The sequence below is a fragment of the Uranotaenia lowii genome, chromosome 2 (genome assembly GCF_029784155.1).
Source record: "Uranotaenia lowii strain MFRU-FL chromosome 2, ASM2978415v1, whole genome shotgun sequence".
Taxonomy (NCBI): domain Eukaryota; kingdom Metazoa; phylum Arthropoda; class Insecta; order Diptera; family Culicidae; genus Uranotaenia; species Uranotaenia lowii.
Window position 1 is genome coordinate 340,353,543 of NC_073692.1, and position 25,367 is coordinate 340,378,909.

The window sequence follows — 25,367 nt, forward strand, 5'->3', positions numbered from 1 at the left end:
AAAGCAATCGTGCCGCAAGCCGAAATGTGCTAGGATAAGAACGGGGGCATCCTGACGGACAAGCGTGAGGTGATTAAAAGGTGGGAGCAGCACTTCGATGAACACTTGAACGGCGCACATGCAGGAGATCAAGACGGTGGCGGAAGGTACACAAGTCACAAGTGAGCCGAGATAGACAAAGTCTTCGACTATCTCCAGCTTGTCGACGTCGAACACTTACCCTAAGGGTCCGGCGCCGATTGACCGACGCAAGGGGTTGAGATAAAAGATCTCCACTGCTGGCGATCCGGAGCCAGCGTTTTCACTTGCTGCCAGCCAAGGATTTCGTCAACTGTGCGGATTTCAGAGGCTAGACTACGCCGCCACGAGCTTCTGAGCCTGCCTCTTTTTCGATGCCCATGTGGATTCCAGTCGAGCGCCTCTCTGCAAATCTCGTGTTCATCTCTTCGCAGTGTGTGCCTAATCCATCTCCACTTACGTTCCCGAATCTCGATTTCTAGCGCCTTTGGATGACACCGGTGGCCGTCGATCGTGACCTTGTTATTGCTGATCATGCAAGCTCAGTCAGTCTCAGAACCGCTGGCGAGTATATACTTCGTCTTGGACGAATTAATCATTAACCCAATACCACCGACTCTCTCATAGAGAATTGTACCGTTTGATAATTTGACTTTAATTTGATAAAGATACTCTTTACACAATCAAAAAGCAATCTATAAAATTCTGTGTAGCATAATAGCATGTAATATTTTGATCAGGAGTGATTATTTGACGTTTGCAGAAACAACGAGGTTCTAACGATAATAAATGCCTACAATTCAATGCTTTCGATGCTTAATGCTAATTTACCTCCTTAGCCTAGTGACAAGTCTTCCGAAAATCACTCGGAAGAAACGCTCATGATAGGTTTCTAGTTGGAAACATTCAAAGCCGATTGCTGCTGCCTGTTGTTCCCTAGAGAATCGGCAGAGCGACAATGCGAAGTCAATGTAAACAAGATTCAAAAGCGAGAGCGGACTCGCATCTAAGTCGATCTCTCAAGCTTACTACCTGGTGTATCAGAAGTGATTGAGACACTGACTGATACAAGATCCAATTCGAAAATCCACTCACTCACTCACTCAAACTCAATCAATGCGGCCTTGCATCGGTTCATACTGCCTGCGTACTTTCTGGCAAAGCGGCAGAAACATATGTTCATACGTACTGCCTGCGTGTTTGAATGACTATTTTAATCTTCCCCAACAACAGCAACAACAAAGCAAGATGTATCAGGCAGACAGCATTCGATCATCGATCAGTAAACGAGTGAGTGAGTGAGTGATTGAGCAAGAAAAGTTATTGACTGAAAAAAGAAACTGAAAATCAGGTAGCTCCTCACTCAGTTGAGAATTCCAACTGGAGAAGAAACGTCTCTCTTTCAAATTTTATTTCTTTGATTCTCGGAGCAGCGCTGTCGAACACGATCTTTGCCCCACTGGGAGATAAACCAACCGACAATTTAGGTTTTGCTTTCGCTGCTGAAAACGTTTCAGTGTCTCTCATGAGAATTGAGTGATATTCGGAAGACTGCTAGTGACGCCACTGCTCCGCCTGTTTTTGTGCTCGGGGCCCCGACATGCTGCATGCAAACAAAATCCTGTGATACATACACGTAGATTAGCTGATTTGAGAGCAAGTACGTTGGCTCAATCGTCCTTGCAGTTCAGGAAAGGAAAGATGAAACAGAACCCCTACAGCCGTGCTAAACGATTGGGTTGAAGAGCGAGTTCGTTGCTCATGTCCACGGCGACTTAAAGATTAATTAAGCCGCCGTGAATATAACCTCACAATGTCGGATAAAGGTAATGAGACATTAGTGAATGTGCAGGAATCAGCAGAGAATCGAAACTGTATGTACTGCGAGTAGGACGATAGTGCGGACAACATGGTCCAATGCGACATGTGTAACTTTTGGAGCCACTATCGGTGTGCAGGTGTCACTGACGCGGTGAAGAAAGTACCCTGGAACTGCAAGAAATGCAGTAATATGCTGAACGTTCCGAAAATAAGGAAATCGGTCAAGAAAGTTGTTTCCAAACGGACAGGCAGCGCCAAGAGCGATGCCGGGTCGGATTCCGGAAGATTGCGAGAAGGTAGAGCATCCCTTCAAGAATCCCTGAGTATCCTGGAACAGGAATCGGCTGCGATCGAGCAGCAACTGGAGGAGGAACAAGTGCTGTTTGATAGACGTTTGGCACTTGAACGTGTTATCAACGAAAAACGGAGAGCACATCACCAGAGGTAGCAAGCGGAAAAGCTTCGGCAGGAAAAGGAACAGTCAGAGGTGGAACTAGCGGACCATAAGGACTTCCTGATCCGCCAGAAACAAATGCGGGATCAGTTTCAAAAGATGAAAGCGGAGTTAAGTCGGGAATTCGAAACGGAAAGCGAAGATGAACCGCGAGATCCGGAAGTCGGTTCGGACACGACGAAGCGCTGGGTGGAGAAGCAGAATGATCCCCGTGGAGCCTACTCAAAGGAAGATGTTGCCGTACCGAAGTTTCCCATGGCCGAACGCAGAGCGTACGATGAACGGCATGATGTAACTGTTCCGGAGCCAGTGAAATATGCTCGTTCAGTAAAACAGCATCAGCAGGAACCGTTCGGAGTTTCTTCCAAAAGCGATATCCGTCCAAAATGGGATACGCCAATGAAAACGCTTAAGAGGAACCGGAAATAAATGGACCGGATGATCCGGAGTTGAATGAGCTGGAAGAGGCTTTCATCAAGAAGTTGTTGGAGCGCAAAGGTAACCTCGAGTCGTATGCACAAGCATGTCACTTGAGTGCAGGACCAACCAAGGAACAACTGGCTGCGCGGCAAGCTGCATCGAAGCACCTCCCTAATTTCCGTGGAGAACCCGAGGTCTGGCCCCAGTTCATAAGCTGCTTCGAGTACACTACAGCGGCTAGTGGATTCAAAAATGTGGACAATCTAAAAAGACTCCAGGACAGTCTACAAGGATTAACGAAGGAAGCGGTTCAAAGCAGATTACTCATGCCCGAATCTGTGCCGAAAGTGATCGAGGATCTGCGAGAACTATTCGGCAATCCGGAGAACTACTGAAATCGCTCGTGACCAAAGTGCAGAAGGTGCCAGCCCCACGAGTGGACAAACTGGAATCTTTTCTTTATTTTGGGATCACTGTCAAACAATTGTGTGATCATTTAGTGGCAGCCAAGCTGCAGGATCACCTTAACAATCCCATGCTCGTTTCGGAACTGGTGAACAAGCTACCATACGAATATCAGCTGGAGTGGATACGTTTTAAGAGAGGTAAGATTGGCCTTCCACTCTGTATGTTCGCCGATTTTATGAATGGAATCGTGTCGGAAGTTTCTGAACTGGCCGATTTCAAGGGAGAGCAGAAAACCACAATGGATGAAGGAAGAACCCGGCATAAAAGGAAAGAGCGAGTTAATACCCACGACGTTAAAGTGTTTCCGGCTACGCAGAATACGACGTCTCTTAAATCCAGAAGACCATGCCCGATGTGCAATCACACAGATCACAAACTGAGATTCTGTGATGATTTCGCATCAATCTCGTTGTTCGAACGTCGAAAGTCGGTTGACAGGCTGGAGTTGTGCAACCTTTGCCTGAGCGACCATGGTAAAATGAAGTGCACTTTCAAGGTCCGGTGCGAGATACGAAGCTGCAGAGGAGCACACCATACGCTGTTACACTGCAATGAAAAAGCCGTCAACGTCACCGTCGCTGAGTGTAATCCACATCATAAGCGAGATCAGTCAGTAATCTTTCGAATGATACCGATTACTCTGTACAATGGGGGAAATGCAGTCGAAACGTTGGCGTTCCTGGATGAGGGAGCTTCAACAACACTCGTTGAGTGCTCGTTAGCTGATCCGTTGGGCGTCAAGGGTATTTCGGAACCCCTGGGCATCTTGTGGACAGGAAATGTCAAGCGGAACGAAGAGAATTCAGTAAAAATCGACCTGCTGATATCCTCGGTAGATTCTCGACGGAATTTCATGCTGTCATCCGCCCATACCGTGGGAGAACTGAAGCTGCCGTTGCAGAAGGCGAGTTACGGAAACATCGTAGAAAAGTATCGACACTTAAACGGAGTTCCTTTGACAAGCACCAAGATGGAGGTTCCCAGAGTTCTCATCGGTCTTGACAACCTACACTTATTCGCCCCTCTGGAGTCCAAGATTGGTGCCCCGGGAGAACCGATTGCCGTGCGCTCAGCGCTGGGTTGGACAATCTACGGTCCCGATGTGAGATCGTAATTGCGACATAGCTACTTCAATCACCATCTGCTTCAGAATTTGAATAATCGGGAACTTCACGATCTGATGGCGGAGCAGTACGCTCAGGAGGAGTTGCCTTCACCGTTTGGGCAGTCTATGGAATCCGAGGAAATTCGCAGAGCCCGGGACATCCTAGAATCGACAAACGTTCGTGTAGGCAATCGCTTTGAAACGGGGCTCATCTGGAGACAAGAACCCGTGTTTCCAGATAGCTATCCAATGGCTTCGAATAGGCTGAGGAGCCTCGAGAGACGGTTCAACCGAGAACCACACCTGCAACATAATATCAACCAACAGATCGAATATTACCTGACCAAAGGTTACTGCCACAAGGCCACGAAAGAGGAACTGTTGAATACCAATCCCTTTTCCGTGTGGTATCTTCCGCTAAATGTAGTACTCAATCCGAAGAAACCACATAAGGTACGCTTGGTGTGGGATGCAGCGGCCAAGTCCCAAGGTGTTTTCCTCAATTCATACCTGCTCAAAGGCCCTGATCTACTGGCATCGCTTCCAGCAGTCATCAGCAAATTTCCAGAGCCTCGAGTTGCCGTGGGAGGTGACATAAAAGAAATGTACTACCAGCTCAGCATACGAGATGCAGATAAGCAGGCGCAAAGGTTTCTTTTCCGTTTTCCACAAGATGATCATCCTACTGTGTTCGTCATGGATGTGGCCACCTTCGGCGCTGCCAGTTCTCCATGCTCGGCGCAATACATCAAGAACCTCAACGCCCAGCAGTTCTCTACTAGTTATCCAGCAGCAGCAGCAGCCATAGTTCACCGGCATTACGTCGACGACTACTTTGACAGCTTCGACACCGAAGAGGAAACTATCGCGCGGGCCAAAGAGGTACGTTTGATTCACTCGAAAGGTGGATTCGAAATCACCAACTTTACTTCTAATTCCACTGAAGTTCTTCGAAGCTTGGGTGTTGACGGTGGCTCCAGAGAGTCCATCTATTTGAACCGAGATAAAGCGACACACTATGAACGGGTTCTCGGCATCATGTGAGATACACAGAACGATGAATTTTCTTTTGCAGTACCTACAAACGTAGCGGCCACTGATGCAGCCCCACCGAAGAAGCGTGAAGTCCTTAGCACGGTCATGTCTTTGTTTGATCCGATAGGACTGTTGGCACCCTTTACAGTGCTTGGAAAGATGCTCATGCAGGATCTGTGGCGAGCGGGTTGCGAATGGGACCAGCAAATCGGCGGCGAGTGTTTAGAAAAGTGGCGACAGTGGGTCGCAATGTTTTCTCTTCTAGTGGAGGGTGTTCGGATTCCAAGATGTCACTTTGGGTCGACACCTTCTGACCAATTTGGCCAAATTCAGCTCCACATTTTTACAGACGCTGGGGAAAATGCTTTTGGATGCGTTGCGTATCTGAGGATTTGCGTAGAGGACAACGTAAAATGTTCGTTGGTGGTGGCTCGATCGAAAGTGCCACCGATTAAACAACTTTCCATTCTACGGCTCGAATTGAAGGCAGCAGTTTTGGGGGCGAACCTGAGTCTCGCTGTCAGGAACAATCATTCCCTTCCTACAGGCCAAACTTATTTCTGGAGCGATTCTCAAACCGTTCTCTCCTGGATTCAATCTGATCAACGTCGTTATCAACCCTTCGTCGGCTTCAGGATCGGAGAAATTCTGAGTCTCTCCAAGTTGACGGACTGGCGTTACGTTCCAACCAAGCTGAATGTAGCAGATTCGCTCACCAAATGGGGTCGTCTTCCAAATCTTTCGAGCGAGGGTTCTTGGTTGGGGCCGTACCTTTTCCTTCGAAGTGGTTTTTTCTGTGGTTTCAGTTTGTGGTAGATTTCACCCACCGCTCGTCGAATAACACCTTCAAGCGCCACGTTGAACATTATGCAGGATAGACCAGCGCCTTGTCGAAGGCCTCTGCGTGATTTAAAAAAAAATCGACAATTCACCCGAAATCCCGTTCCACCCAATGTCCCCTTGATCAGTCTGGTCAGCTTCCCGGAAAATCCGTTTTTGTTCATGGTTTTTCATAGATCGTCACGGTCGACCGTGTCGTTGGCGGCTTTGAAGTCGATGAATAGATGGTGCGTAAGTACTTGATGTTCACGGCATTTTTGGAGGATTTACCGTAATGTGAAGATATGGTTCGTCGTTGACCGTCCCTCTATGAAGCCGGCCTATTGACCTCCCACGAACCTGTTTGCTTGTGGCTTAAGGCGTCGCGGTCGGAGTAGAATTCGGGACAACGCTTTGTAGGCGAAATTTGTGACAGTGATCGCTCGGTTGTTCTCACAGTCCAATTTGTCGCCCTTCTTGTAGATGGTGCATATTAACCCTTTCTTCCATTCCTCCGGTAGTTGTTCTGTGTCCCAGATCCGGACCATCAACCGGTAGGCAATCAGCCAACTTGTCCAGGACCATTTTGATGAGTTCAGCTGTGATGCCATCCTTTCCAGTTGCTATTCAGCAGGTGAATGGCTTTCTTATCTTCACTCATAGTTGGAAGTGGCTTCACATCGTTGTTGGCTGGAGATGTATCATTCCTCACCTTCTTGGTCTTTTAAGTGTGCCGTTCATATGTTCATCGAAGTGCTGCTTCCACACTTTGATCACCTTACGGTTATCCGTCAGGATGCAACCGTCCTTATCGCGGCTCATTTCGGCTTGCTTTGCGGAATGCGTTGAATTTCTGATAGGACTTTCGTGTTCTCGTGGAACGATGCAGCTCCTGCAGCTCTTCGGGCGATGCTTCTTCTCCTGGAAAATTCAGACCTGCCTCTTCCGCTGTCGTGATTTTCCACGTATTGCCGGGAGCTTCTTTGTACTACTGCTGCCTGCGTGGCGTTCCCTTCGTCCATCACCTTCCTTCACTCTTTGTCCAAACAGTCGTTCCATCGAGTTCGTTCCACATGCCCGATGACGTTCTCCGCATCGCTGTTGATGGCTGTCTTGATGGTATCTCAACAGTCCTCGAGAGAGGCTTCGTAAAGTTCACCCTCTGCCAGCAGCGCTGCATCGAGCGATTGCCCGTAGTCTGCCGCAACATCAGGTTGCTTCAGTCGTACGATATTTAACCGAGGCAGGCATCAGTTGCGTATGTTGTTCATTACGGATAGCTTTGGACGCATCTTCAATGTTGGTCCCTCGACAGGATCTGACTTCGATGATGTCCGAGAAGTGTTGACTGTCTATCACTACGTGGTCGATCTGTGATTGCGTTTGGTTCGGTGATCTCCAGTTGTAATTGTATGGGAGGCGGTGCTGAAAAAAAGTACTACGTACGGCTATTCGTTTGGAGGCGGTGAAATTCATTAGTCTGAGGCCGTTTTCTTTGATCAGCTGGTGCACGCTGAACCTTCCAAATGTCAGTTTATATGCCTTTTTCCTGGCTGACCCGAGCGGTCAAATCCCCGATGACGATCTTTATATCATGTTTGGGCAGTGGTCGTATCCACATTCCAGCTGCTCGTAGAATTCATCTTTGTCATCCCCGGTACTTTCGAGGGGAGGGCTGTGAACGTTGATGATGTTAATGTTGTAGAAGCGGCCCTTGATTCTCAACCATAACATTCGTTGATCGATCGGGCACCACCCGATCACACGCTTCTTCATCTTCCTCATCACTTTAAAAGCTGTTCCGAGCTCATGTGTGTTGCCGCAGCTCCAGTAGATGGTGTGACCCTCTTGGAATGTTCGTACTCTGGAGCCATTTCAGCCCTTGCAGCACTACGATGTCGAATTTGCGGTTCTTCAATTCGTTGGAGAGCACGTGGGTACTGCCCTTGGAATTTAGTTATCGACAGTTTCATTTTCCAAGTCTCCAATCGCTGTTCTCTTTTCGTCGCGTGGGTCTTTGCCGATTTCTATCCGAAATTTGTTGTTCATTGTTCGTTGCTTGTATTTTTTTTTTTGCAGTCACGGGCTCGCAAGTCCCGCAGCTTATCCCGGAGGACCGGAGGACGACGGAGGACCGTCGTGATGTTGCTGTTTTGGGTGCCGAACACCACCAGGACGTTGTTGCTCTAGCTCTCCACAAGCCGACCCTCACATCAAGAGCAGACGCGTATGGAGCTATCTCAGTTAACTCCTACCTCGCACCTCAGCTAACAACACGGGAAAATTGAGAATCGGAGTTGTAAGACAAGAGGTGATATGACCACAACCCGTAGTTTGGGTGTATGGGGTCAGCCACACATCTGAATCATATTATAATTTAATTCAAAATATTGTACAACTTAATGCAAATTTGAAAAAAAATCACTACTTTAGTTAATGTTTGGAAGTGCAGCAATTTATACCTGGTCAGCTATTGTATATATTTAAAGTTTGATTTGAGTTTTGAGCAAACTTTTCCTATAAAATGGTTTCTCCGAAGTAATTCCTGTTTAACATTCCTAAACACGTTCTCATTAACCAACGTTTGACCACCACTGCCAGCCAAATCACACACAAAGAACTAGTAGGTTCCTCATGACAGCAGCCGTACAACGAATGTATAGGTTCAATTTTATTCACCTACTTTTACCCATTACAACTGTTGAAAACAACCGTCGACGACCCCTTATTAGCCAGGAATCAGACGGCTCATTAAATAATGAACAAGCTTCATATCCGTAACGTTGTGGAAAATTCCCCACATGTTTGCTTGACCCTTTGGATTCGAGCTGGCCTGTGGAAGGGAAGAGTTTTCCCACTCTCGGTATTAGTTTTTTTTTTGTTGGTGTCCATATATCCTTTAATACATTACTCAAAGAGCTGTTTCGGTCCTACCGAGTTACGACAAAGAAAAACGACCCTCATGATAGTAGTTTGAGAGTGTATTTATTGAACTATAATTTGCAATTGTTGGCCATGGTACATTGCCTGAACCGGACACCATAACCAGTTTGATACGGGTACTTCAATCGGACCAGTCACAGTGGAAAAGCGGTCGTTGCTTAGTCGGGTAAAAGGAAGGAAACACACAATCAACAATGGAATCCGATGGGCCACGTGGAGCCAAAGCAAGAGGAAACAGTCCTATTTGTTTCCGGCCCAATGAAACCGACTCCATATCAGGAGAACCGGCAGCAGCTGAGGAACCGGATTTAAGCACGCCGCCCCTGAATCAGATATTGGCCATGTACCAGGACTCGACCGTGCTGATCACTGGGGGGACGGGATTTTTGGGCAAAGTTCTGCTGGAAAAAGTGCTTCGCTGTTTGAATGTCCGGAAAGTGTTTTTGATGATTCGGAAAAAAGACGATCTAAGTGCCCAGGACCGGTTGCGGAAGCTGCTGGATGATGCGGTGGGTTGGGATTTCCAGATGTGTGTATACACTTTTATTTGAGGAGCTTTTTGCGCTGGTGGGAGGCGACAAAAATACCTTGTGATTTTTTTAGAAACGTTTAAATTTTGCCAGGAGTACACACTTCCTTTAGAAGAGTGTGGGCTTTATTTTCAAAAAAAAAAAATGTTCACACTGATGAAAAGTTTTGAATTTCATGGAATCAACTCAATAAGCTATTATCAGCTAATTGGGTTTTCGTACATTGTTATAAGAATACTTAAGTAAAGGTTTGCTTCATTAAAATTTGTGCTTTCCATTAAACGATGTCGTGTAATCATTAGGTAAAAGGACATCACATGAATGATAAATTATATTGTTACGGGGTGACATGACATAGCAATGTGGCCGTTGGATTCAGTTGAAGGATATATAATAAATTAATCAACTCCCCTGAACTTTATAGATTAATTCGAAGCAACTTGCTTCATTAGACAGTGATTACAAATTCGATTTTTAAGATTATGGTAAATCAAGCATTCCAGATTTCTGCTGAAATTATCCGGGCCGGGCAAATCGATACATTTTCACCGAAAATCATAGTTAAATCTGGGCATTGAATTTCAAAACGTGCAACTAAAAAACCGAGAAATATCAGAAAAAAAAAATTCAACCGAAATACGTGTATTGTCATAAAAATTCTTGAGAAGTAACAAAAGCCAAATAATTGAAAAATTTTACAGATCCAAAAAACGTTTGAAAGTTCGTTTTGATGAAAAAATTTGGCAATTTGACGTAAAAATCATAAATTAGTGAGTACCCACCATGACAGCCATATAGGGGTGAAGTAGGCTATACGTGCTTATTAAGCAGAATACTGATGTTATCAAATATTCCATCAAATATGTATATAAGGACTATATCTACACACATGAGCAGACATCTGTTTTATGCAGTGCTAGGCATCGCTAACTGAAAAACCAGCGCCGCCAACGTGTTTAAAGTTGGCGATCGCTAATATAAACCGCTGAATATGCCGAAAAATTAATCGCTTCAGTCTGTTTACAGTTGATCAATATAACGAAAATCTAAAATCTAAAATAAAAAAATGTCATGTTATTTGAATTTACATAGCATAGCATAGCATAGCAAAGGGTGACTACACACATCTTGCATTGGCTGATACACATGGTACAACTAATAATGAAAACCAGCAGAAGATGCCAAAATGAGAATCTGGATTCAATTCTCATTTCAAAAGATGATTTTGAAGATTAGTGTGGTACCATTATGCACATCGCGACAAGTCAATGTAATCATGGTAGGGAAAATCTGAAACAGTAAAATAACTCTTTAGGTGCAGAGAACTCATACGACCCATAAAGCTGTTTCAGATAGGAACGGGAAGGATGCATTTGAGGAAATCCTACATGGCAAATAGAATTGATGAATGATATAATGAATGAAACATGAAACAATCTCACCAAAGTTTCTCGTCAACAGTGTTGAATCTTCTAACATTTTCCAATCGAAGCAATCCAATTTTCCCCCCTAGCTCGGAGGACAAAATATTCATAAGGCAATTTGTATAAGCTTGTTGTCAACTTAGTTTGGCTGTTTGAGTTTTTTCACAACAATTTCACAGGATTAGGTCACTTCTCTATCCCTTTCACTTAGACAACATAATCTTTCTATCCCAAATCCCAGAACCATACAATTTGACACTTTTTGTAACAGAAGGATCCGGCACTACGAGCGCAAATTTACAGATAAACATAGCATTGAAATCGTGGGGTTCAACAAGACCAAATTTAAACATCCCTAACATATTTTTTTTAAACAATCACTTCAGGGCCATTGAATGAAAAACGATATCCAAGTACCGACACGAACAACAACACCGCAATCAAGCAAGGTTCTTTCGACTCCATGAGGCAAATAAACCTCTCCGAAAGACCATTTCCTCAAACTTGGAGCACTTATCTCGGTGGCCATACCTGCTGTGAATATCCGGCCACAGATTGATACCACTAAATTTTAATTTATTTAGATTCATTGGATTAAAATACGGAAATTATTGGAATTATTAGTAGAGCGAAAAAAAACGCCATGTCATGTTATTTGAATTTACAGTACACTATTTTTTGTATCTCAATTCTTTTGACACAAATGATTTACAAACATAGTTTTGATTGGTCATTGTGTTCAGTCCGATGTATAATAAATTACTAGTTTTACCATTTTCAAGCTTGCAGGATAGAAATGCAAAATTTCTTATGATAGAAGATTTCCAAATATTTTGAGCCATTTAAAATAAACAAGATTTACAAACGTGGATCTTCAAACAATTTGTGTACCTGTAATGTGAAAAAAATATTTGTCCAACACTTTAAAAATAGAAAACTGATTAAAATCAAACCGAGAAGATCAGTATAGGACACACCCGATTGACTCATGAATACCTGATAGCAAAACATCCTGCACCTAGTTGCATCCCATGCAAAATTTCGTTGTCCGTTGAACATCTCCTGGAGAAATTCAAATCATACGATGATTCAAGAAAATAGTTCAAGTTTGGTGAAAACCTTGATGAAATAATTTTTGATTGAATTGAGTCCATGGAAAACCTTGTGAAGTTTTTAATAAGTAAAAGTTTTTTCAAGCAAATTTAATGTACACGGACATAAGTCTTTAAGATAGAGTAAATGTTGATAGCTAAAAACCCTCTTAAATAATCATACAACAACATCGACATGCTGAATAAAGGATGTTGAAAATAGTTAAATGTTGATTAATAATTTTTGTTTGATTTTTCTTCTATGAATACTCGTTTTATCTGACCCAAGTACGCACAGCTCCTCTGTCAATTTCCGCCTAGAGCGCACATTCCAATGTATTGGAGTCAGACTGATACCCAATGCACAACGAGAAAAAAGTGTATAAACCGCAAAGAAATTCAATATCTTCCCTCTTACGTGAACGAGATCTATGAAAATATACTTTTCTTTAGCGAAAATGTCCGGAAATCGATTGGACATAGTTTCAGATGTCGCACGAGCTAACAAACGGAAATATAGTGCCATTCTAACCCCTGATTCCCATATATTATGTTAACAATCCCGGAAAACAGTTGTTTGGACTAAAATTTTTTTAACAAAAATTGACCTATCTTTTCTTCAACGAATCGAATGAAGGCTGTTTTAGCTACCACACGCTTTGAAAAATGGACCTATGACTGATTTTACCCTTAATTCCCCAATATTTTTCAATTAAAAATGAAATCAGTAAGTTCGAACTTCAAAATTTTGAACCAAATCAGATATATCTTGTGTGATTTGAAGGCTATTTAAGCCACCGCACGCATCGTTAAATGGAGTAATGACTGTTTTACCCTCAATTCCTCTGTATTTTTAATATAGTAAAGAGAAAGTTTTCCATATTCGAACATGAAAATTTTCAGAAAAATGATCCCTATCTAGTGCGATTTTTTTCTCGCGAAATCGAATGAAGACTCTTTGAGCCACCGCACGCATTGAAAAATGGAGTTATGGCTGTTTTAACCCTAATACCCCAGAATTTTTTTTTACAAATTTCAGAAATGCATGTTCGGACTTGATTATTTTAAACGAAATGAGACTTTTGTTATTTGATTTGATTTTGGGGAGGTTTAGGGGTTTATATCCCCCCCCCCCCGTGGAGATTTTTGTCAAGTAAAATTTTTACCGTAGTATCGGAAAATTACCTACTTGACCTTAAAGGTTTTTAAAAATAGGTGTTATCAAGCAAATCAGAAATTTGGCTTACTTCCTGCGGAATTCACTCTTAAATCTCAAGCTCAGACATTTTTTCGTGTTCAGACACTCAAATAGTCTATTGCCTAATTGGATGAAAATTGAAAAAGTAGGTAAAACCGTTTAAAAATTCATTTCAAAACTTTTTGCCAAAAGCTGAAAACCAGTCACTGTAGGGGCATAATAAGAACCCCCCCCCCCCCCTGAGGCAGTATGAGCACCATTAATCAAGGCAAGATGATCGTTTTCTGCCGAAGAATCTATCAGCGAATTCGACTCGATGGAGTCAACTGAATAATAGAGTTACAGCTTGACTTGTTTTATCTGACGATTGGGCCTATCGGTAAGATGTCGGAGAGGTAAACAGTAGACTCGAGTTCAATTCCTTGTCAAGGTGATTTTTTTTCATTAATCAATCATGATCGATGCATTTTGCACTAAACGGTGAGGCTTATATTCATCAAACAAAGCAATAACAAAATTATCCATGTCTGTTTGTAGAATTCAAACAATTAACACATGCTCATACATATTTTTTTTTGTTTCGATTATAGTCGTTTTACCATCTTTATGGCATTCGCGACTTTATCAACGTTGCAGTTGGCGGATCGTTATTGAAAAACTATCCGGTACAACTGTTTTCGATGTTTACTCTTGGGCTCGAACTCGCGGACATCGGCTCAGGAAACAACAGACTTGCCAACTGAGCTATATCACAAGCCGCTCATACATTATGTTTCTGGTGTTTTGTTTGGCAGATGATGCTACTAGCCGTATAATGTAACAATGTTCGCCCCAGGTCAACAAATTAAAGTGAAAAATCAAAAATTTTATGATGAAACAATGTGTAAACCACGTTGCAGTGCGTACATTTCAGATCAAGATGATTTAAAGGTCATAAAAGCTCATTTGGTGGTGCTCAAAAATAATAGTATTTTCGTCTCTTGAGAACCTACCTGGTTATAATTTAATATTTCTGTAAAGATGAAATGGATATTTCTTTTTTGGTTAAAAAAATTGATACTATAGGTAGTACGAAACAAATCCTCATGAAAATTTGTATAAGAAAATACGTACTTTTGTAGAAAAATGGAGTGCTTATTTTGCCCTGGGTGCTCGTTATGCCCTTATCTCCCCTATAAGGACTATACACACATGAGCAGACATCTGTTTATTACAGTGTTCGGCATCGCTAACTGAAAAATCTGCGCCGCCAACGTGTTCAAAGTTACTCGCTAATATGATCCGCTAAATGTTCCGAAAAATTAATCGCTTCAGGCTGTTGACTGTTGATCAATATAACGAAAGTTTTTTTTTTCAAATCCATTTCAGGAGGATGTGCCATTATTAAAGTCAACTTTCAAGAGATTTCCTATATAGCTGTGATGAATTTAACAATTACAAATATGTTCAAAGCTATTTTTAAACACTTAAAAACTAGTTCGCAAGCTCGAAGTACCAGAAAAGCATATTTTAATAACAATGATACCCATGTCGAAAATAGGTCCTACTTAATTCCTTAAGGACTTATTTTGAACCACTCATCATAAGTTGGGTATTAAATTTCCTGATAAATGTTCATAAACGTAAAAAGGCATTATACGAGGATTCGAAAAGAATTATGCATACTATTTCAATCGCTTATTATAAATAAAATTTGGAACTTTGGGATTATTTTATTTTTTTTTCTAAATCCAAAACCCACTAAGGGGTACACTTCGATTGAAATCAAACAAAGTCAATCATTGTTTTGATTTATTTATTGTTCACTATGCTTTTTAACATTAATGTCAAATGTTTTATAAGCAGTTGTCAAAAGCAAAAGCTTAAAGAAGCTTAAAAACATGAATAAACTGCAATTGCATCAATTGATTTATTAAGTCATAATTTTTTATGCTTTATGAAAAATTATCGACACTTTTGTCTAAAAATTACAATCATTCGTGGTTGAACAAATTGGCAAATATGTAACGAGTTTAATTTTTGTAACAGTTGAATGTCTCAGTTAATAGTAGAAAAATTTCAACAAAAAATTTATTCAACTAGAGCTATGAGATAGTCTTAATATGTTTAAAAATTTAGGGGAAAAAATGTTACTTACTTACTTACTTAATGATCCCGCGCCGATCCTCCGGTGCATAGGGCCGTGGTAAAAGACCTCCACTGTTGACGATCCGGAGCCAGCGTCTTCACCTGGTCCCAGTCAAGATTCTCGTCGACAGTTCGGATTTCAGCGGCTAGGCTTCGCCGCCACGAATTTCTGGGTCTGCCTCTTCTTCGATGACCTTCTGGATTCCAATCTAGCGCCTCTCTGCAAATCTCGTTTTCATCTTTCCGCAGCGTGTGCCCAATCCATCTCCACTTACGTTCCCGAATCTCGATTTCTAGCGCCTTTTGATGACACCGGCGATGTAGTTCCTCATTCGAGATCCAGTTGCCAGGCCACCAAGCGCGGATGATATTCCGCAGGCAGCGGTTTACAAATACTTGCAGTTGAAGATTCGGATTTTTGTTCGTAGAGAGATCTGGCGTGACCGCCAGATGTTTCGGAGACTCGCAAACGCAAATCGGGCCTTTCTGATCCGTGTTTCGATGTCTTTTCTGGTACCACCATCAGGCGTAATCTGGCTACCAAGATACTGGAAGCACTCCACTTTCTCAACTTGTTGCCCAGCTACCATGAAACTGGAGGGATTTCCTGTGTTGATCTCCATCGACTTGGTCTTTCCGACATTGACTTTGAGACCTGCTGCCTTGGAACTTTCGGTGAGGTCGTCGAGTTTGCTCTGCATATCTGGTTGTGTTTGGGCGAGCAAAACAATATCGTCAGCCAGGTCAAGGTCGTTCAGTTGCTCCATTGTTGAAGGATTCCACGGCAATCCTCGGTTCGGTGCACAGTCAATCGATCCAATCAGAATCTCATCCATTACGATTAGAAAAAGTAGCGGTGATAGAATACATCCTTGTCTCACTCCAGCAGTTACCGGGATTGGTTCGGACAAGACACCGTCGTGCAAGACCTTGCACGAAAATGCCTCATACTGTGCTTCGATGAGATGGACTAGTTTCTCTGGGACCCCTCGTCGCCTTAGAGCCGCCCAGATGTTTTCATGGTTAAGTCGGTCGAATGCTTTTTCGAAATCAACGAACACCAGCAGAAGAGAGTCCTGGAATTCGTTGATTTGTTCCAGTATGATTCGTAGCGTTGTGATGTGGTCCACACATGATCGTCGAGATCGGAATCCAGCTTGTTGCCGTCGGAGTGTAGCGTCTATTTTCTCCTGGATCCTGTTCAGAATCACTTTGCATAGTACTTTGAGGGTTGTACAGATCAACGTTATGCCTCGCCAGTTACCGCACTCTGTCAGGTCTCCTTTCTTCGGGACCTTTACGAGGATACCCTGCATCCAGTCGGCCGGGAATGTTGCAGTATCCCAGATGTCAGCGAAAAGACGGTGCAACATTTGTGCTGATAGGGCAGGGTCGGCTTTCAGCATTTCAGCAGGGATGCAATCGATCCCAGGTGCTTTGTTGGATTTCATGTTTTTGATTGCCGCTTCTATTTCAGCCAGCGAAGGCGCTTCCGAGTTGACGCCATTTATGCGACTCACTGTTGGCGCTTCGAGCTGCAGATTCTGTTGGCCATCGCTATTCGTGACTCGGAAGAGTTGTTCGAAGTGCTCAGTCCATCGTTTGAGCTGATCTGTTCGATCGGTCAATAACTGACCTGCTCGGTCTTTTAGCGGCATTCTTGCATTAGTCCTTGCACCACTGAGGCGGCGAGAAATGTCATAAAGTAATCGGATATCTCCATTGGCGGCGGCTCTTTCTCCCTCTTCGGCTAGGGAGTTTGTCCAGGCTCTCTTGTCTCGTCTACAAGCTCGTTTAACTGCCTTTTCCAGCTCCGCATATCGTAAGCGGGCGGCTGCTTTGGCTGACCCGGTACATGCCTGCTCAATTCCGACTTTCGCCTTTCTCCGATCGTCGACCATCCTCCAAGTTTCATCCGACATCCATTCACTCCTTCTTCCACAAACTTTACCGAGAGTACCATGGCTCGTCGTGATAAAGGCATTCTTGATTCCACACCACTGTTCTTCGACTGTTCCGTCTGTCGGCAGCTCCGAGGCTCGGGATTCTAGCTGTTCAACGTATGCCCTTTTCACCTCTGGATTCTCCAACCGGCGGACGTCGCACACAGGGGTAAATGAACCTAATAAGCGATCAAAATTATTTGCGGACAAACGGTAAACGATAGACATTTGATGTCTTCGCAACATTTTTATATTTTTTGATGATCTATCAAATTCTTGAAAGAAAAAAGTGATTTTTTCACCTGGAAGGGAGATAAAAAAATTATTTCTTGAAATAATAAGTTTAGTGTCTTGATGTACTCACAAAAGTTGTAGATCTTATTATTTTAAGCAACTTTGTTGAAGACATCATAAAGATCGCATGAAAATCAAAAAAGTTACGAGCATTTAAAAAATAACGAGAATTTTAACAAGTAATTTTGAGTTTTTATTTAATATCTTTTTAAGTATACGATTTACAAACTTGGTATATTTGAGAAAGTTGTTCAAATTGTTAAAACACACAATTTTGTAGAACATTTCAAATACATATTTCAACTAAGAAAGGAGATATACTACAAAATATCCAAAATAATGCATTTTTTCAGTAAGTTATAACCTTAAGAGTTCGGACGAGTTCGGATAATTTTTTAAGTGGGTTTTGTTGGTCAAGTTATTGGCTTTCCATTGATATATAAGTTAAACATTAGTTTTGAATAGATTTTGTTCAAACAAGCAATCAAAAATGAGCTTTTTCCTCTAAAAACAGGAAAAATTGAGGTTTTTTTTCTTCGAATTTTAAGTGTTTCTAAAGGAAAAAGCTCATTATTGATTGCTAGTTTGTAGAAAATCTATTCAAAACTAATGTTTAATTTATATATCAATGGAAAGCCAATAACTTGACCAACAAAATCCACTCAAAAAATTATCCGAACTCGTCCGAACTCTTAAGGTTATAACTTACTGAAAAAAGGCAATATTTTGGATATTTTGCAGTATATCTCCTTTCTTAGTTGAAATATGTATTTGAAATGTTCTACAAAATTGTGTGTTTAACAATTTGAACAACTTTCTCAAATATACCAAGTTTGTAAATCGTATACTTAAAAAGATATTAAATAAAAACTCAAAATTACTTGTTAAAATTCTCGTTATTTTTTAAATGCTCGTAACTTTTTTGATTTCCATGCGATCTTTATGGTGTCTTCAACAAAGTTGCTTGAAATAATAAGATCTACAACTTTTGTGAAGACATCAAGACGCTAAACTAATTATTTCAAGAAATAATTTTTTTATCTCCCTTCCAGGTGAAAAAATCACTATTTTCTTTCAAGAATTTGATAGATCATCAAAAAATATAAAAATGTTGCGAAGACATCAAATGTCTATCGTTTACCGTTTGTCCGCAAATAATTTTGATCGCTTATTAGGTTCATTTACCCCTGTGTGCGTCGTATCGACACCCGACTTTCTCCTCGCGCCGTTGGACACGCGCAACTCTCAGTCGTATCTCGCCAAGGACGAGGTGATGGTCAGATGCAATGTCTGCGCTTCGTTTGTTGCGGACATCAAGAAGGCTCCTTCTCCATTTTCGACTGATGCAGATGTGGTCAATTTGATTTTCTGTTCGGCCATCTCGGGATACCCAAGTGACCTTATGTGCTGGTCGATGGGGGAAGAGCGATCCACCGATCACCATGTTGTTGTTGCCACAAAATTCTACAAACAGCTCTCCGTTTTCGCTCATCTGTCCTAGACCATGGCGCCCCATGATGCGCTCAAGGTCCTGATTGTCGGAGCCAATCTTTGCGTTGAAGTCGCCCAAATGGATTTGAATGTCACCCTTCGGAATTCTCTCAACCACGCTGTTCAGTTGACTGTAAAACTGCTCTTTCTCCTGCAAGTCGGCAACGTCAGTTGGCGCATAACACTGGACCATTGTAAGGTTTCTAACCCGTGTTCTAAGTCTGGCTACGATTATTCTTTCGTTTATCGGTTCCCATCTAATGAGGGCCGCGTAGGCCTGCGGGCTTAACAGGAAACCAACTCCTCGTTCCCGAGTAGCATGTTCTCCTCGTATGCCAGAGTAAAGCAGGACTTGCCCGGATTGTGTCTTGTGTTCTCCAGTATTAGGCCAACGGACTTCGCTCAGTCCCAGAATTTCAAGCTTGAGGCGGCTAGCCTCTCTAGCAAGTTGTTCCAGTTTGCCTTGTTGGGCAAGGGTTAAAACATTCCAAGTTCCAATTCGTGTCCGTGTTTTCATGCTAAAAGTCGTCGCCAAAGTTCCAGGTCGGTCATTTCTTTCGGATTTCGTAACAATTTCAAATGGAAAAAATGTTAAAATGTGTAAAAATAACAAGCGAAAAAGTACTAAAAATCAAGTTTTTCAGCCTCTGTGGTTATGCGATTTTAGAAAAAAAAAATGTTGAGAAATTTACTGAAACGATATTTAGAACAAAAGTTTTTTTAAAAGATAAAACTGATCTTTTGTTAATTTTTCAGCAAAAAAATCGGAAAGGTCAAAAGGATCGCATGATTCTCGCGCATTTTTATCTTTTTGGAATCTAAGTGTTCTACAGGACAGAAGCCAAACCAAATCCAGTTAGGTTTTGGAAGTCAAAATGCATCAAATTGATATCGTGCAGATCAAATTTGGTCAAGATTGCAGTGTGCAGTCAGAGTTTCTAAAACATTTGAAACACACTATGCCACGGAAGAAATTTTCTGTTTTTACTCTATTCTTTTCGAAAATTACTGTTTTAAAGCATAAGAAGTTGTGGAAAAAACAGATGGTTGTGGTAAGAAATATTCCACAAAAAGTGTACCTAAATAGAGAAAGGGGAAAGGTTTATGGATAAATTAACATGACCAAACAATACTTCACAACAAGAATAACAAAGCAAAAGAAAAACAAACTTATTAGGTTTAAGGGTGATCCAAAATAGGTCCAGAAGGTGGTCCAAAATAGAAACCTGGTGATCCAAAATTCCGACCAGAGTAATGATCGAAGAAACGAGTTTTTAGGCTTAAATCTTGTTACATTGCAACAAACAACGATACGTTTCGATAGTAAAAGCCTTGATCTTAGTAATGAACGGAAAAAGCAGTAAAAATTGTAACATATACTTTTTATTTCAGAAAATACCATAGCCACTTCCCAAAGCAGTCGAAAATAGGTCCGTTACTCGTTACATCCGTTTGTTACATATTTTTTTGATAGCACATGTTTTCCAGAAAGAATCAATTCCATAAAAAAAATCCTTTGGATGTAATTTTTAAAATATGCTTTGGGTTTTTTTACATATAGCAAAACTAAAAAAAATAACTCAAATTCTTTTTAATGTTTTTGGTCCTAAGCTGTTACTAAAATTTGAAATCTGAAAATCGAGTTTTTAAGTTCATGATTTCTTAAAATCCTCAACAATTTTGTGTTGGTTGTAAAACTCATTTACAAGCTGCATCTTTTTCTTTATTTTGAATTTACTTTCTGAATCTGAGTTCAATAGTTGAACTGTAAATCTGTTTCCACATTCCGATAAGATTTCTGGAATGCCCAAAATATACGGTTCTAGACCAAAATTTCATGCGCTAAGTTTGAGAGCCCTCATTCATGAAATTTTCATTTAAATTCTGTAGTTCTTGTTTTATATAAATTCATTATTTAATTTTTTTTTAAATTATGTCTTTATTTGTATCAATTCATCATCACATTTATATGACATTATTCCATTAAATTTAGTGTTCGGCTTGAATTTGCTGAGTGCAATCAAATATTCAATGTAGAAGAACATCCTGTAATGACAAAAATATTTTTAAGATAAAATTAAAAACTATCCTAAAAATAAACCAAATATAAAGAGAGTGAATTTCTGCGATGGAAGACTGCATCGATTTGCCTCTGAAGATATTTATGATTTTGTTGGCCATCTCTTCTATCGATGCAATGCCCGCAACGCGATGAAGATCTTCGGTGCTGTGCCAAGGTAGAAGCCGCAAAATCATTTTCAGAACTTTGTTCTGAATTCTTTGGATGGCTTTTGTGTAGCCGATTATTGTACGCGTGACACTATCTCGGCCAATAGGCCTTCCCGAATGGATAAACTTCCTCTAATGTCGCACACACACGACGGCTGAGCTGCCGTGTCGTGAGCGGTCGTCAGTCAAGCTACAATCTTCAGCGAGGGTGGATGCGAGTCTCCCGTTCAGCCAGTGCAGCACGCAGCTTAAGTTTGCACAGCTTTCTTCCTCGTCACGCAGCAGCTAGACCAAATCGGAACTGCATACATTATCGCTGGTTGGAGTTGGAACACCTATTTGTAGATCAGCATCCTATTCCTCAGGCAGAGTCGGGATTTCCAGTTGATGAGAGAATAAAGAGATTTAGTGTATTTATCACATTTAGATTGAATATCTTCAAAGTGATTTTTAAAAGTAAGATTCCAATCAAATATGAGTCCCAAGTATTTCATATGATCAGACCATTCTTATGAAACTCCAACAAAAGTTATGGAATGATTTTCATTAGGTTTAAAAAATTCAGCTCTTGGCTTATGGGGGAAAAAAATAAGTTGAGTTTTGGAAGCATTTGGAGAAATTATCCACATTTTCAAGTAATTCAAAAAGGAATTTAAATTTTGTCGCAATGTACTGCATACCACCCGTAAATTTCGACCTTTGGCTGAAAGCAAAGTATCATCAGCAAATAATCTTCTACCTTTTCCTTCTGGTACATCGGGAAGATCAGAAGTAGAAATATTGTATAAAATTGGCCAAAGAATACTGCCCTGAGGGACCCCAGCTCTAATGGGTGTCCTTTCCGAGCAAGAATTTCGATAGCTTACTTGCAAAGTTCGGCTAGTCAAGTTATTTTGAATAATTTTGGTGAGATTTACGGGAAAATTAAATCGAGCTAATTTAGCTACTAAACCTTTGTGCCAAACACTGTCAAAAGCTTTTTCGATATCAAGAAGAGCAGTTGAATAACCTTCAGATTTGCTAGCGTTAATCATATAAGTTACACTCAAAAGTTGATGTGTAGAAGAATGTCCATGACGAAAACCAAATTGTTCATCGGGGAAAATAGAATTCTGATTAATGTGGATCATCATTCTATTCCAAATAACTCTCTCAAATAAGTTACCTAAAGAAGGAAGCAAACTAATTGGTCGATAACTTGAAGGCTCTGAAGCACTTTTTCCAGGTTTCAAAATTGGAGTTACTTTGGCATTTTTCCATTTATTGGGAAAATAAGCCAAGTATTATTGAAGATTTTAACTAAAAAATTTAAAGTGCTTTCAGCCAACTTTTTAATAAGAATATAGAAAATCCCATCTTCCCCCGGGGCTTTCATATTGTTAAATATTTGAAATTCAATTTAAGGTCATCAATATTTATCTCACAAGAACTTTCAAGCTTAGAAAGAATATCATTGGACTTACAACGTTTAAATTAAAATCAAAAGCAAACTCAAATTATTGGGCCAATTTTTTTAGCTTTTTCTGCATTAGTTAAAAGAAGTTTATCTCCATCTTTCAAAGTAGGAATTGGCTTCTGGGCCTTTTTCAGAATTTTTTATTTACTTTCAAAAATGGCTTTGAGAAGGGTTTTATGTTCTCTACTGCTTTTGTAAAATTTTCGTTACGAATAAAATTTAAACGACGTTTGTTCTCTTTTTGAAGATCGCAATAAATAAATTTCAAATAAGGATCCCTAGTTCGTTGATATTGGCGTCGACGAATGTTTTTCAGTCGTATTAAAAACTGAAGATCATCATCAATCAAAGGTTGATTAAATTTATGTTTAGCTTTAGCTATTGAAGCGGCTTTAGCATTGACTATTGAAGTTGTCAAATTTTCTACAGACAAATCAATATCTTCTATTGAATTAAGTGGAACGTTTACATCTAAAATACGTTCAAAAAAATTCCTATATCGCTCTCAGTCAGGTTTTTGAAAATTAAATGTAGATTTTAAAAGGTTTATCATGGGATTTTGGGATACAGAAAAAGTTAATGGAAGTTGGTCTGAATCGAGGTCCGCATGAGTAACTAATTGACTGCAAAGCTCGCCTAAATTCGTTAGAACCAAATCAATTGTGGAGGGATTTCTAATTGAAGAGAAACAAGTATGCCCATTAGGAAATTCAACAGTTTAACCACCTGCAGAGCAGTCATTAAATAAAATATTTCCATTAGAATTTGATGAAATATTATTTCAAGAGCGGTTTTTTGCATTAAAGTCACCAATAATAAAAAAATAGACTTATTTCTGGTGAGTTTTTGTAAATCTCCCTTCAAAAAATTTTTCTGTTCACCGCTACATTGAAATGGCAAGTATGCAGCAACAATTTTGATTTTCCTCATAGAAGTTTCTAATTAAATTAAAATTTCTAAGACTTTTGTATTGAAAGAAGGAAGAAGTCTTAATTTGAGACGACTACTGATGACAATAGCTACACCCCCATCTTGTCGATCAAGTCTGGCTTTAAAAAAGTTTCAGTGATGGCAGCAATATGTATGTTTTGAGTTTATGTCGTGAGACGGAAAATCATGTAAATAAAATAAATGAAACAAATATTTTACCCGCAGACTACAACACGATTAGAACTAGGCAAATCAAAAACGTCATTGGTTCTAAATATTAAAACATAGATTTTTTCTCAAATGCAAATAAATATCAACATTGGTTTCCATGCTATATCGTTTCAGATATTCGAGAAGGCCAGAAAATGCTACAAATCAGACGAACAATTGTTTGCCAAACTAGAAGCAGTCCAGATCGAGCTGGAAGAGGAAAATTTGAGCTTGCAAAAGGATCCCGGCACCGAGCGACAGCTGCTGGATGAAACGGAAATTGTGTTCAATGTTCTTGCCTCGGTCAAGTTCAACGAATCCATCCGGAATGCGGTGCGGACAAATGTGGCTGGGACAAGGAAAATCCTGTGTCTAACCCAACGGATGACCCGACTCCGGTCAGTGGTTCATGTTTCCACTTTGTACTCGAACTGCAATAGGAAACTGATCAAGGAAGTAATATACGATGACACCCCGATGCAGTACAAGCTGATTTTGGAGGTACGATTGTGTAGTCGAAAAATTCAATTTGGATTAACTCGATTTGAGTAAAGCAATTGAAAGGTTTCTCTCGATTTCTTTATCCACTTCAATATTCATACAAAAACTTCATACAAACATTACGTGAAAAGCTGAATTTATTAGAGATTCGAAATACGTAACATCAACCATTTCGTACATCGAGTTACAAATAGTTCATCGAAGCTTAAAATTCCATAGGCTTCACAAAACCGTTCAACCTGAAAGTTTTCATGAATAGAAATAAAATTGCAATCCACAGCTCACCGAATCCTTGGGGGAACAGGAAATGGACCAGCTGCAGCACTGCCTTCTCGGGGAGATGCCCAATACTTATACGTTCAGCAAAAAATGTGCCGAAGTTATGATACGAGAAGAGTTTTCCCATCTTCCCATTGGAATTTTCCGCCCACCTATAGGTAAGTTTTGTTTTTGGTTTACTTCCTTCTACAGAGTTGAAACTGATTCGGCAGCCATATCTCAAGCATCAGGATTGAAACCATGCAATAAACAAACGTTGTTTTTATGTTAGAAAATATTTTTTAAATTGAAGTTTAATCTTGGTGAAAGAATGCTTGAAATTGTTATCAAAGACAAAATAGAAAAATTGACAAAATTGACAATATTGACAAAATTTACAAAAATTGACGAAATTGACAAAATTGACAAAATTGACAAAATTGACAAAATTGACAAAATTGACAAAATTGACAAAATTGACAAAATTGACAAAATTGACAAAATTGACAAAATTGACAAAATTCACAAAACTCACAAAAATGACAAAATTTACAAAATTAACAAAATTGACAAAATTGACAAAATTGACAAAATTGATAAAA

General features: G+C 40.6%; 2 protein-coding genes across 2 annotated transcripts in view; both read left to right on the plus strand.

Moving 5' to 3' along the window:
• The first annotated feature begins 3,248 nt into the window (after positions 1-3,248).
• LOC129743028 (uncharacterized) lies at positions 3,249-6,137 on the plus strand. The gene is made up of 3 exons (XM_055734971.1): positions 3,249-4,283; positions 4,332-5,319; positions 5,362-6,137. Exons 1-3 carry the CDS (start codon positions 3,249-3,251, stop codon positions 6,135-6,137), a joined length of 2,799 nt encoding a protein of 932 aa, XP_055590946.1.
• Positions 6,138-9,202: 3,065 nt separating this feature from the next.
• Positions 9,203-25,367, plus strand: part of LOC129743029 (fatty acyl-CoA reductase wat-like) — a 52,934-nt gene continuing 36,769 nt past the window's right edge. Inside the window, exons 1-3 of the mRNA XM_055734972.1 lie at positions 9,203-9,592; positions 24,142-24,507; positions 24,788-24,944. Of these exons, the coding sequence (XP_055590947.1) occupies positions 9,278-9,592; positions 24,142-24,507; positions 24,788-24,944 (838 nt within the window). The 5' untranslated portion in view covers positions 9,203-9,277. The remainder of the gene's footprint in view (positions 9,593-24,141; positions 24,508-24,787; positions 24,945-25,367) is intronic.

Coding starts and splice junctions, on each gene's coding strand:
- LOC129743028 (XM_055734971.1), top strand. CDS start 3,249: ATGCTCGTTTCGGAACTGGTGAACAAGCTACCATACGAATATCAGCTG. Junction 4,284..4,331: donor GGACAATCTACGGTCCCGAT/GTGAGATCGTAA, acceptor CATCTGCTTCAG/AATTTGAATAATCGGGAACT. Junction 5,320..5,361: donor ACACTATGAACGGGTTCTCG/GCATCATGTGAG, acceptor TTTCTTTTGCAG/TACCTACAAACGTAGCGGCC.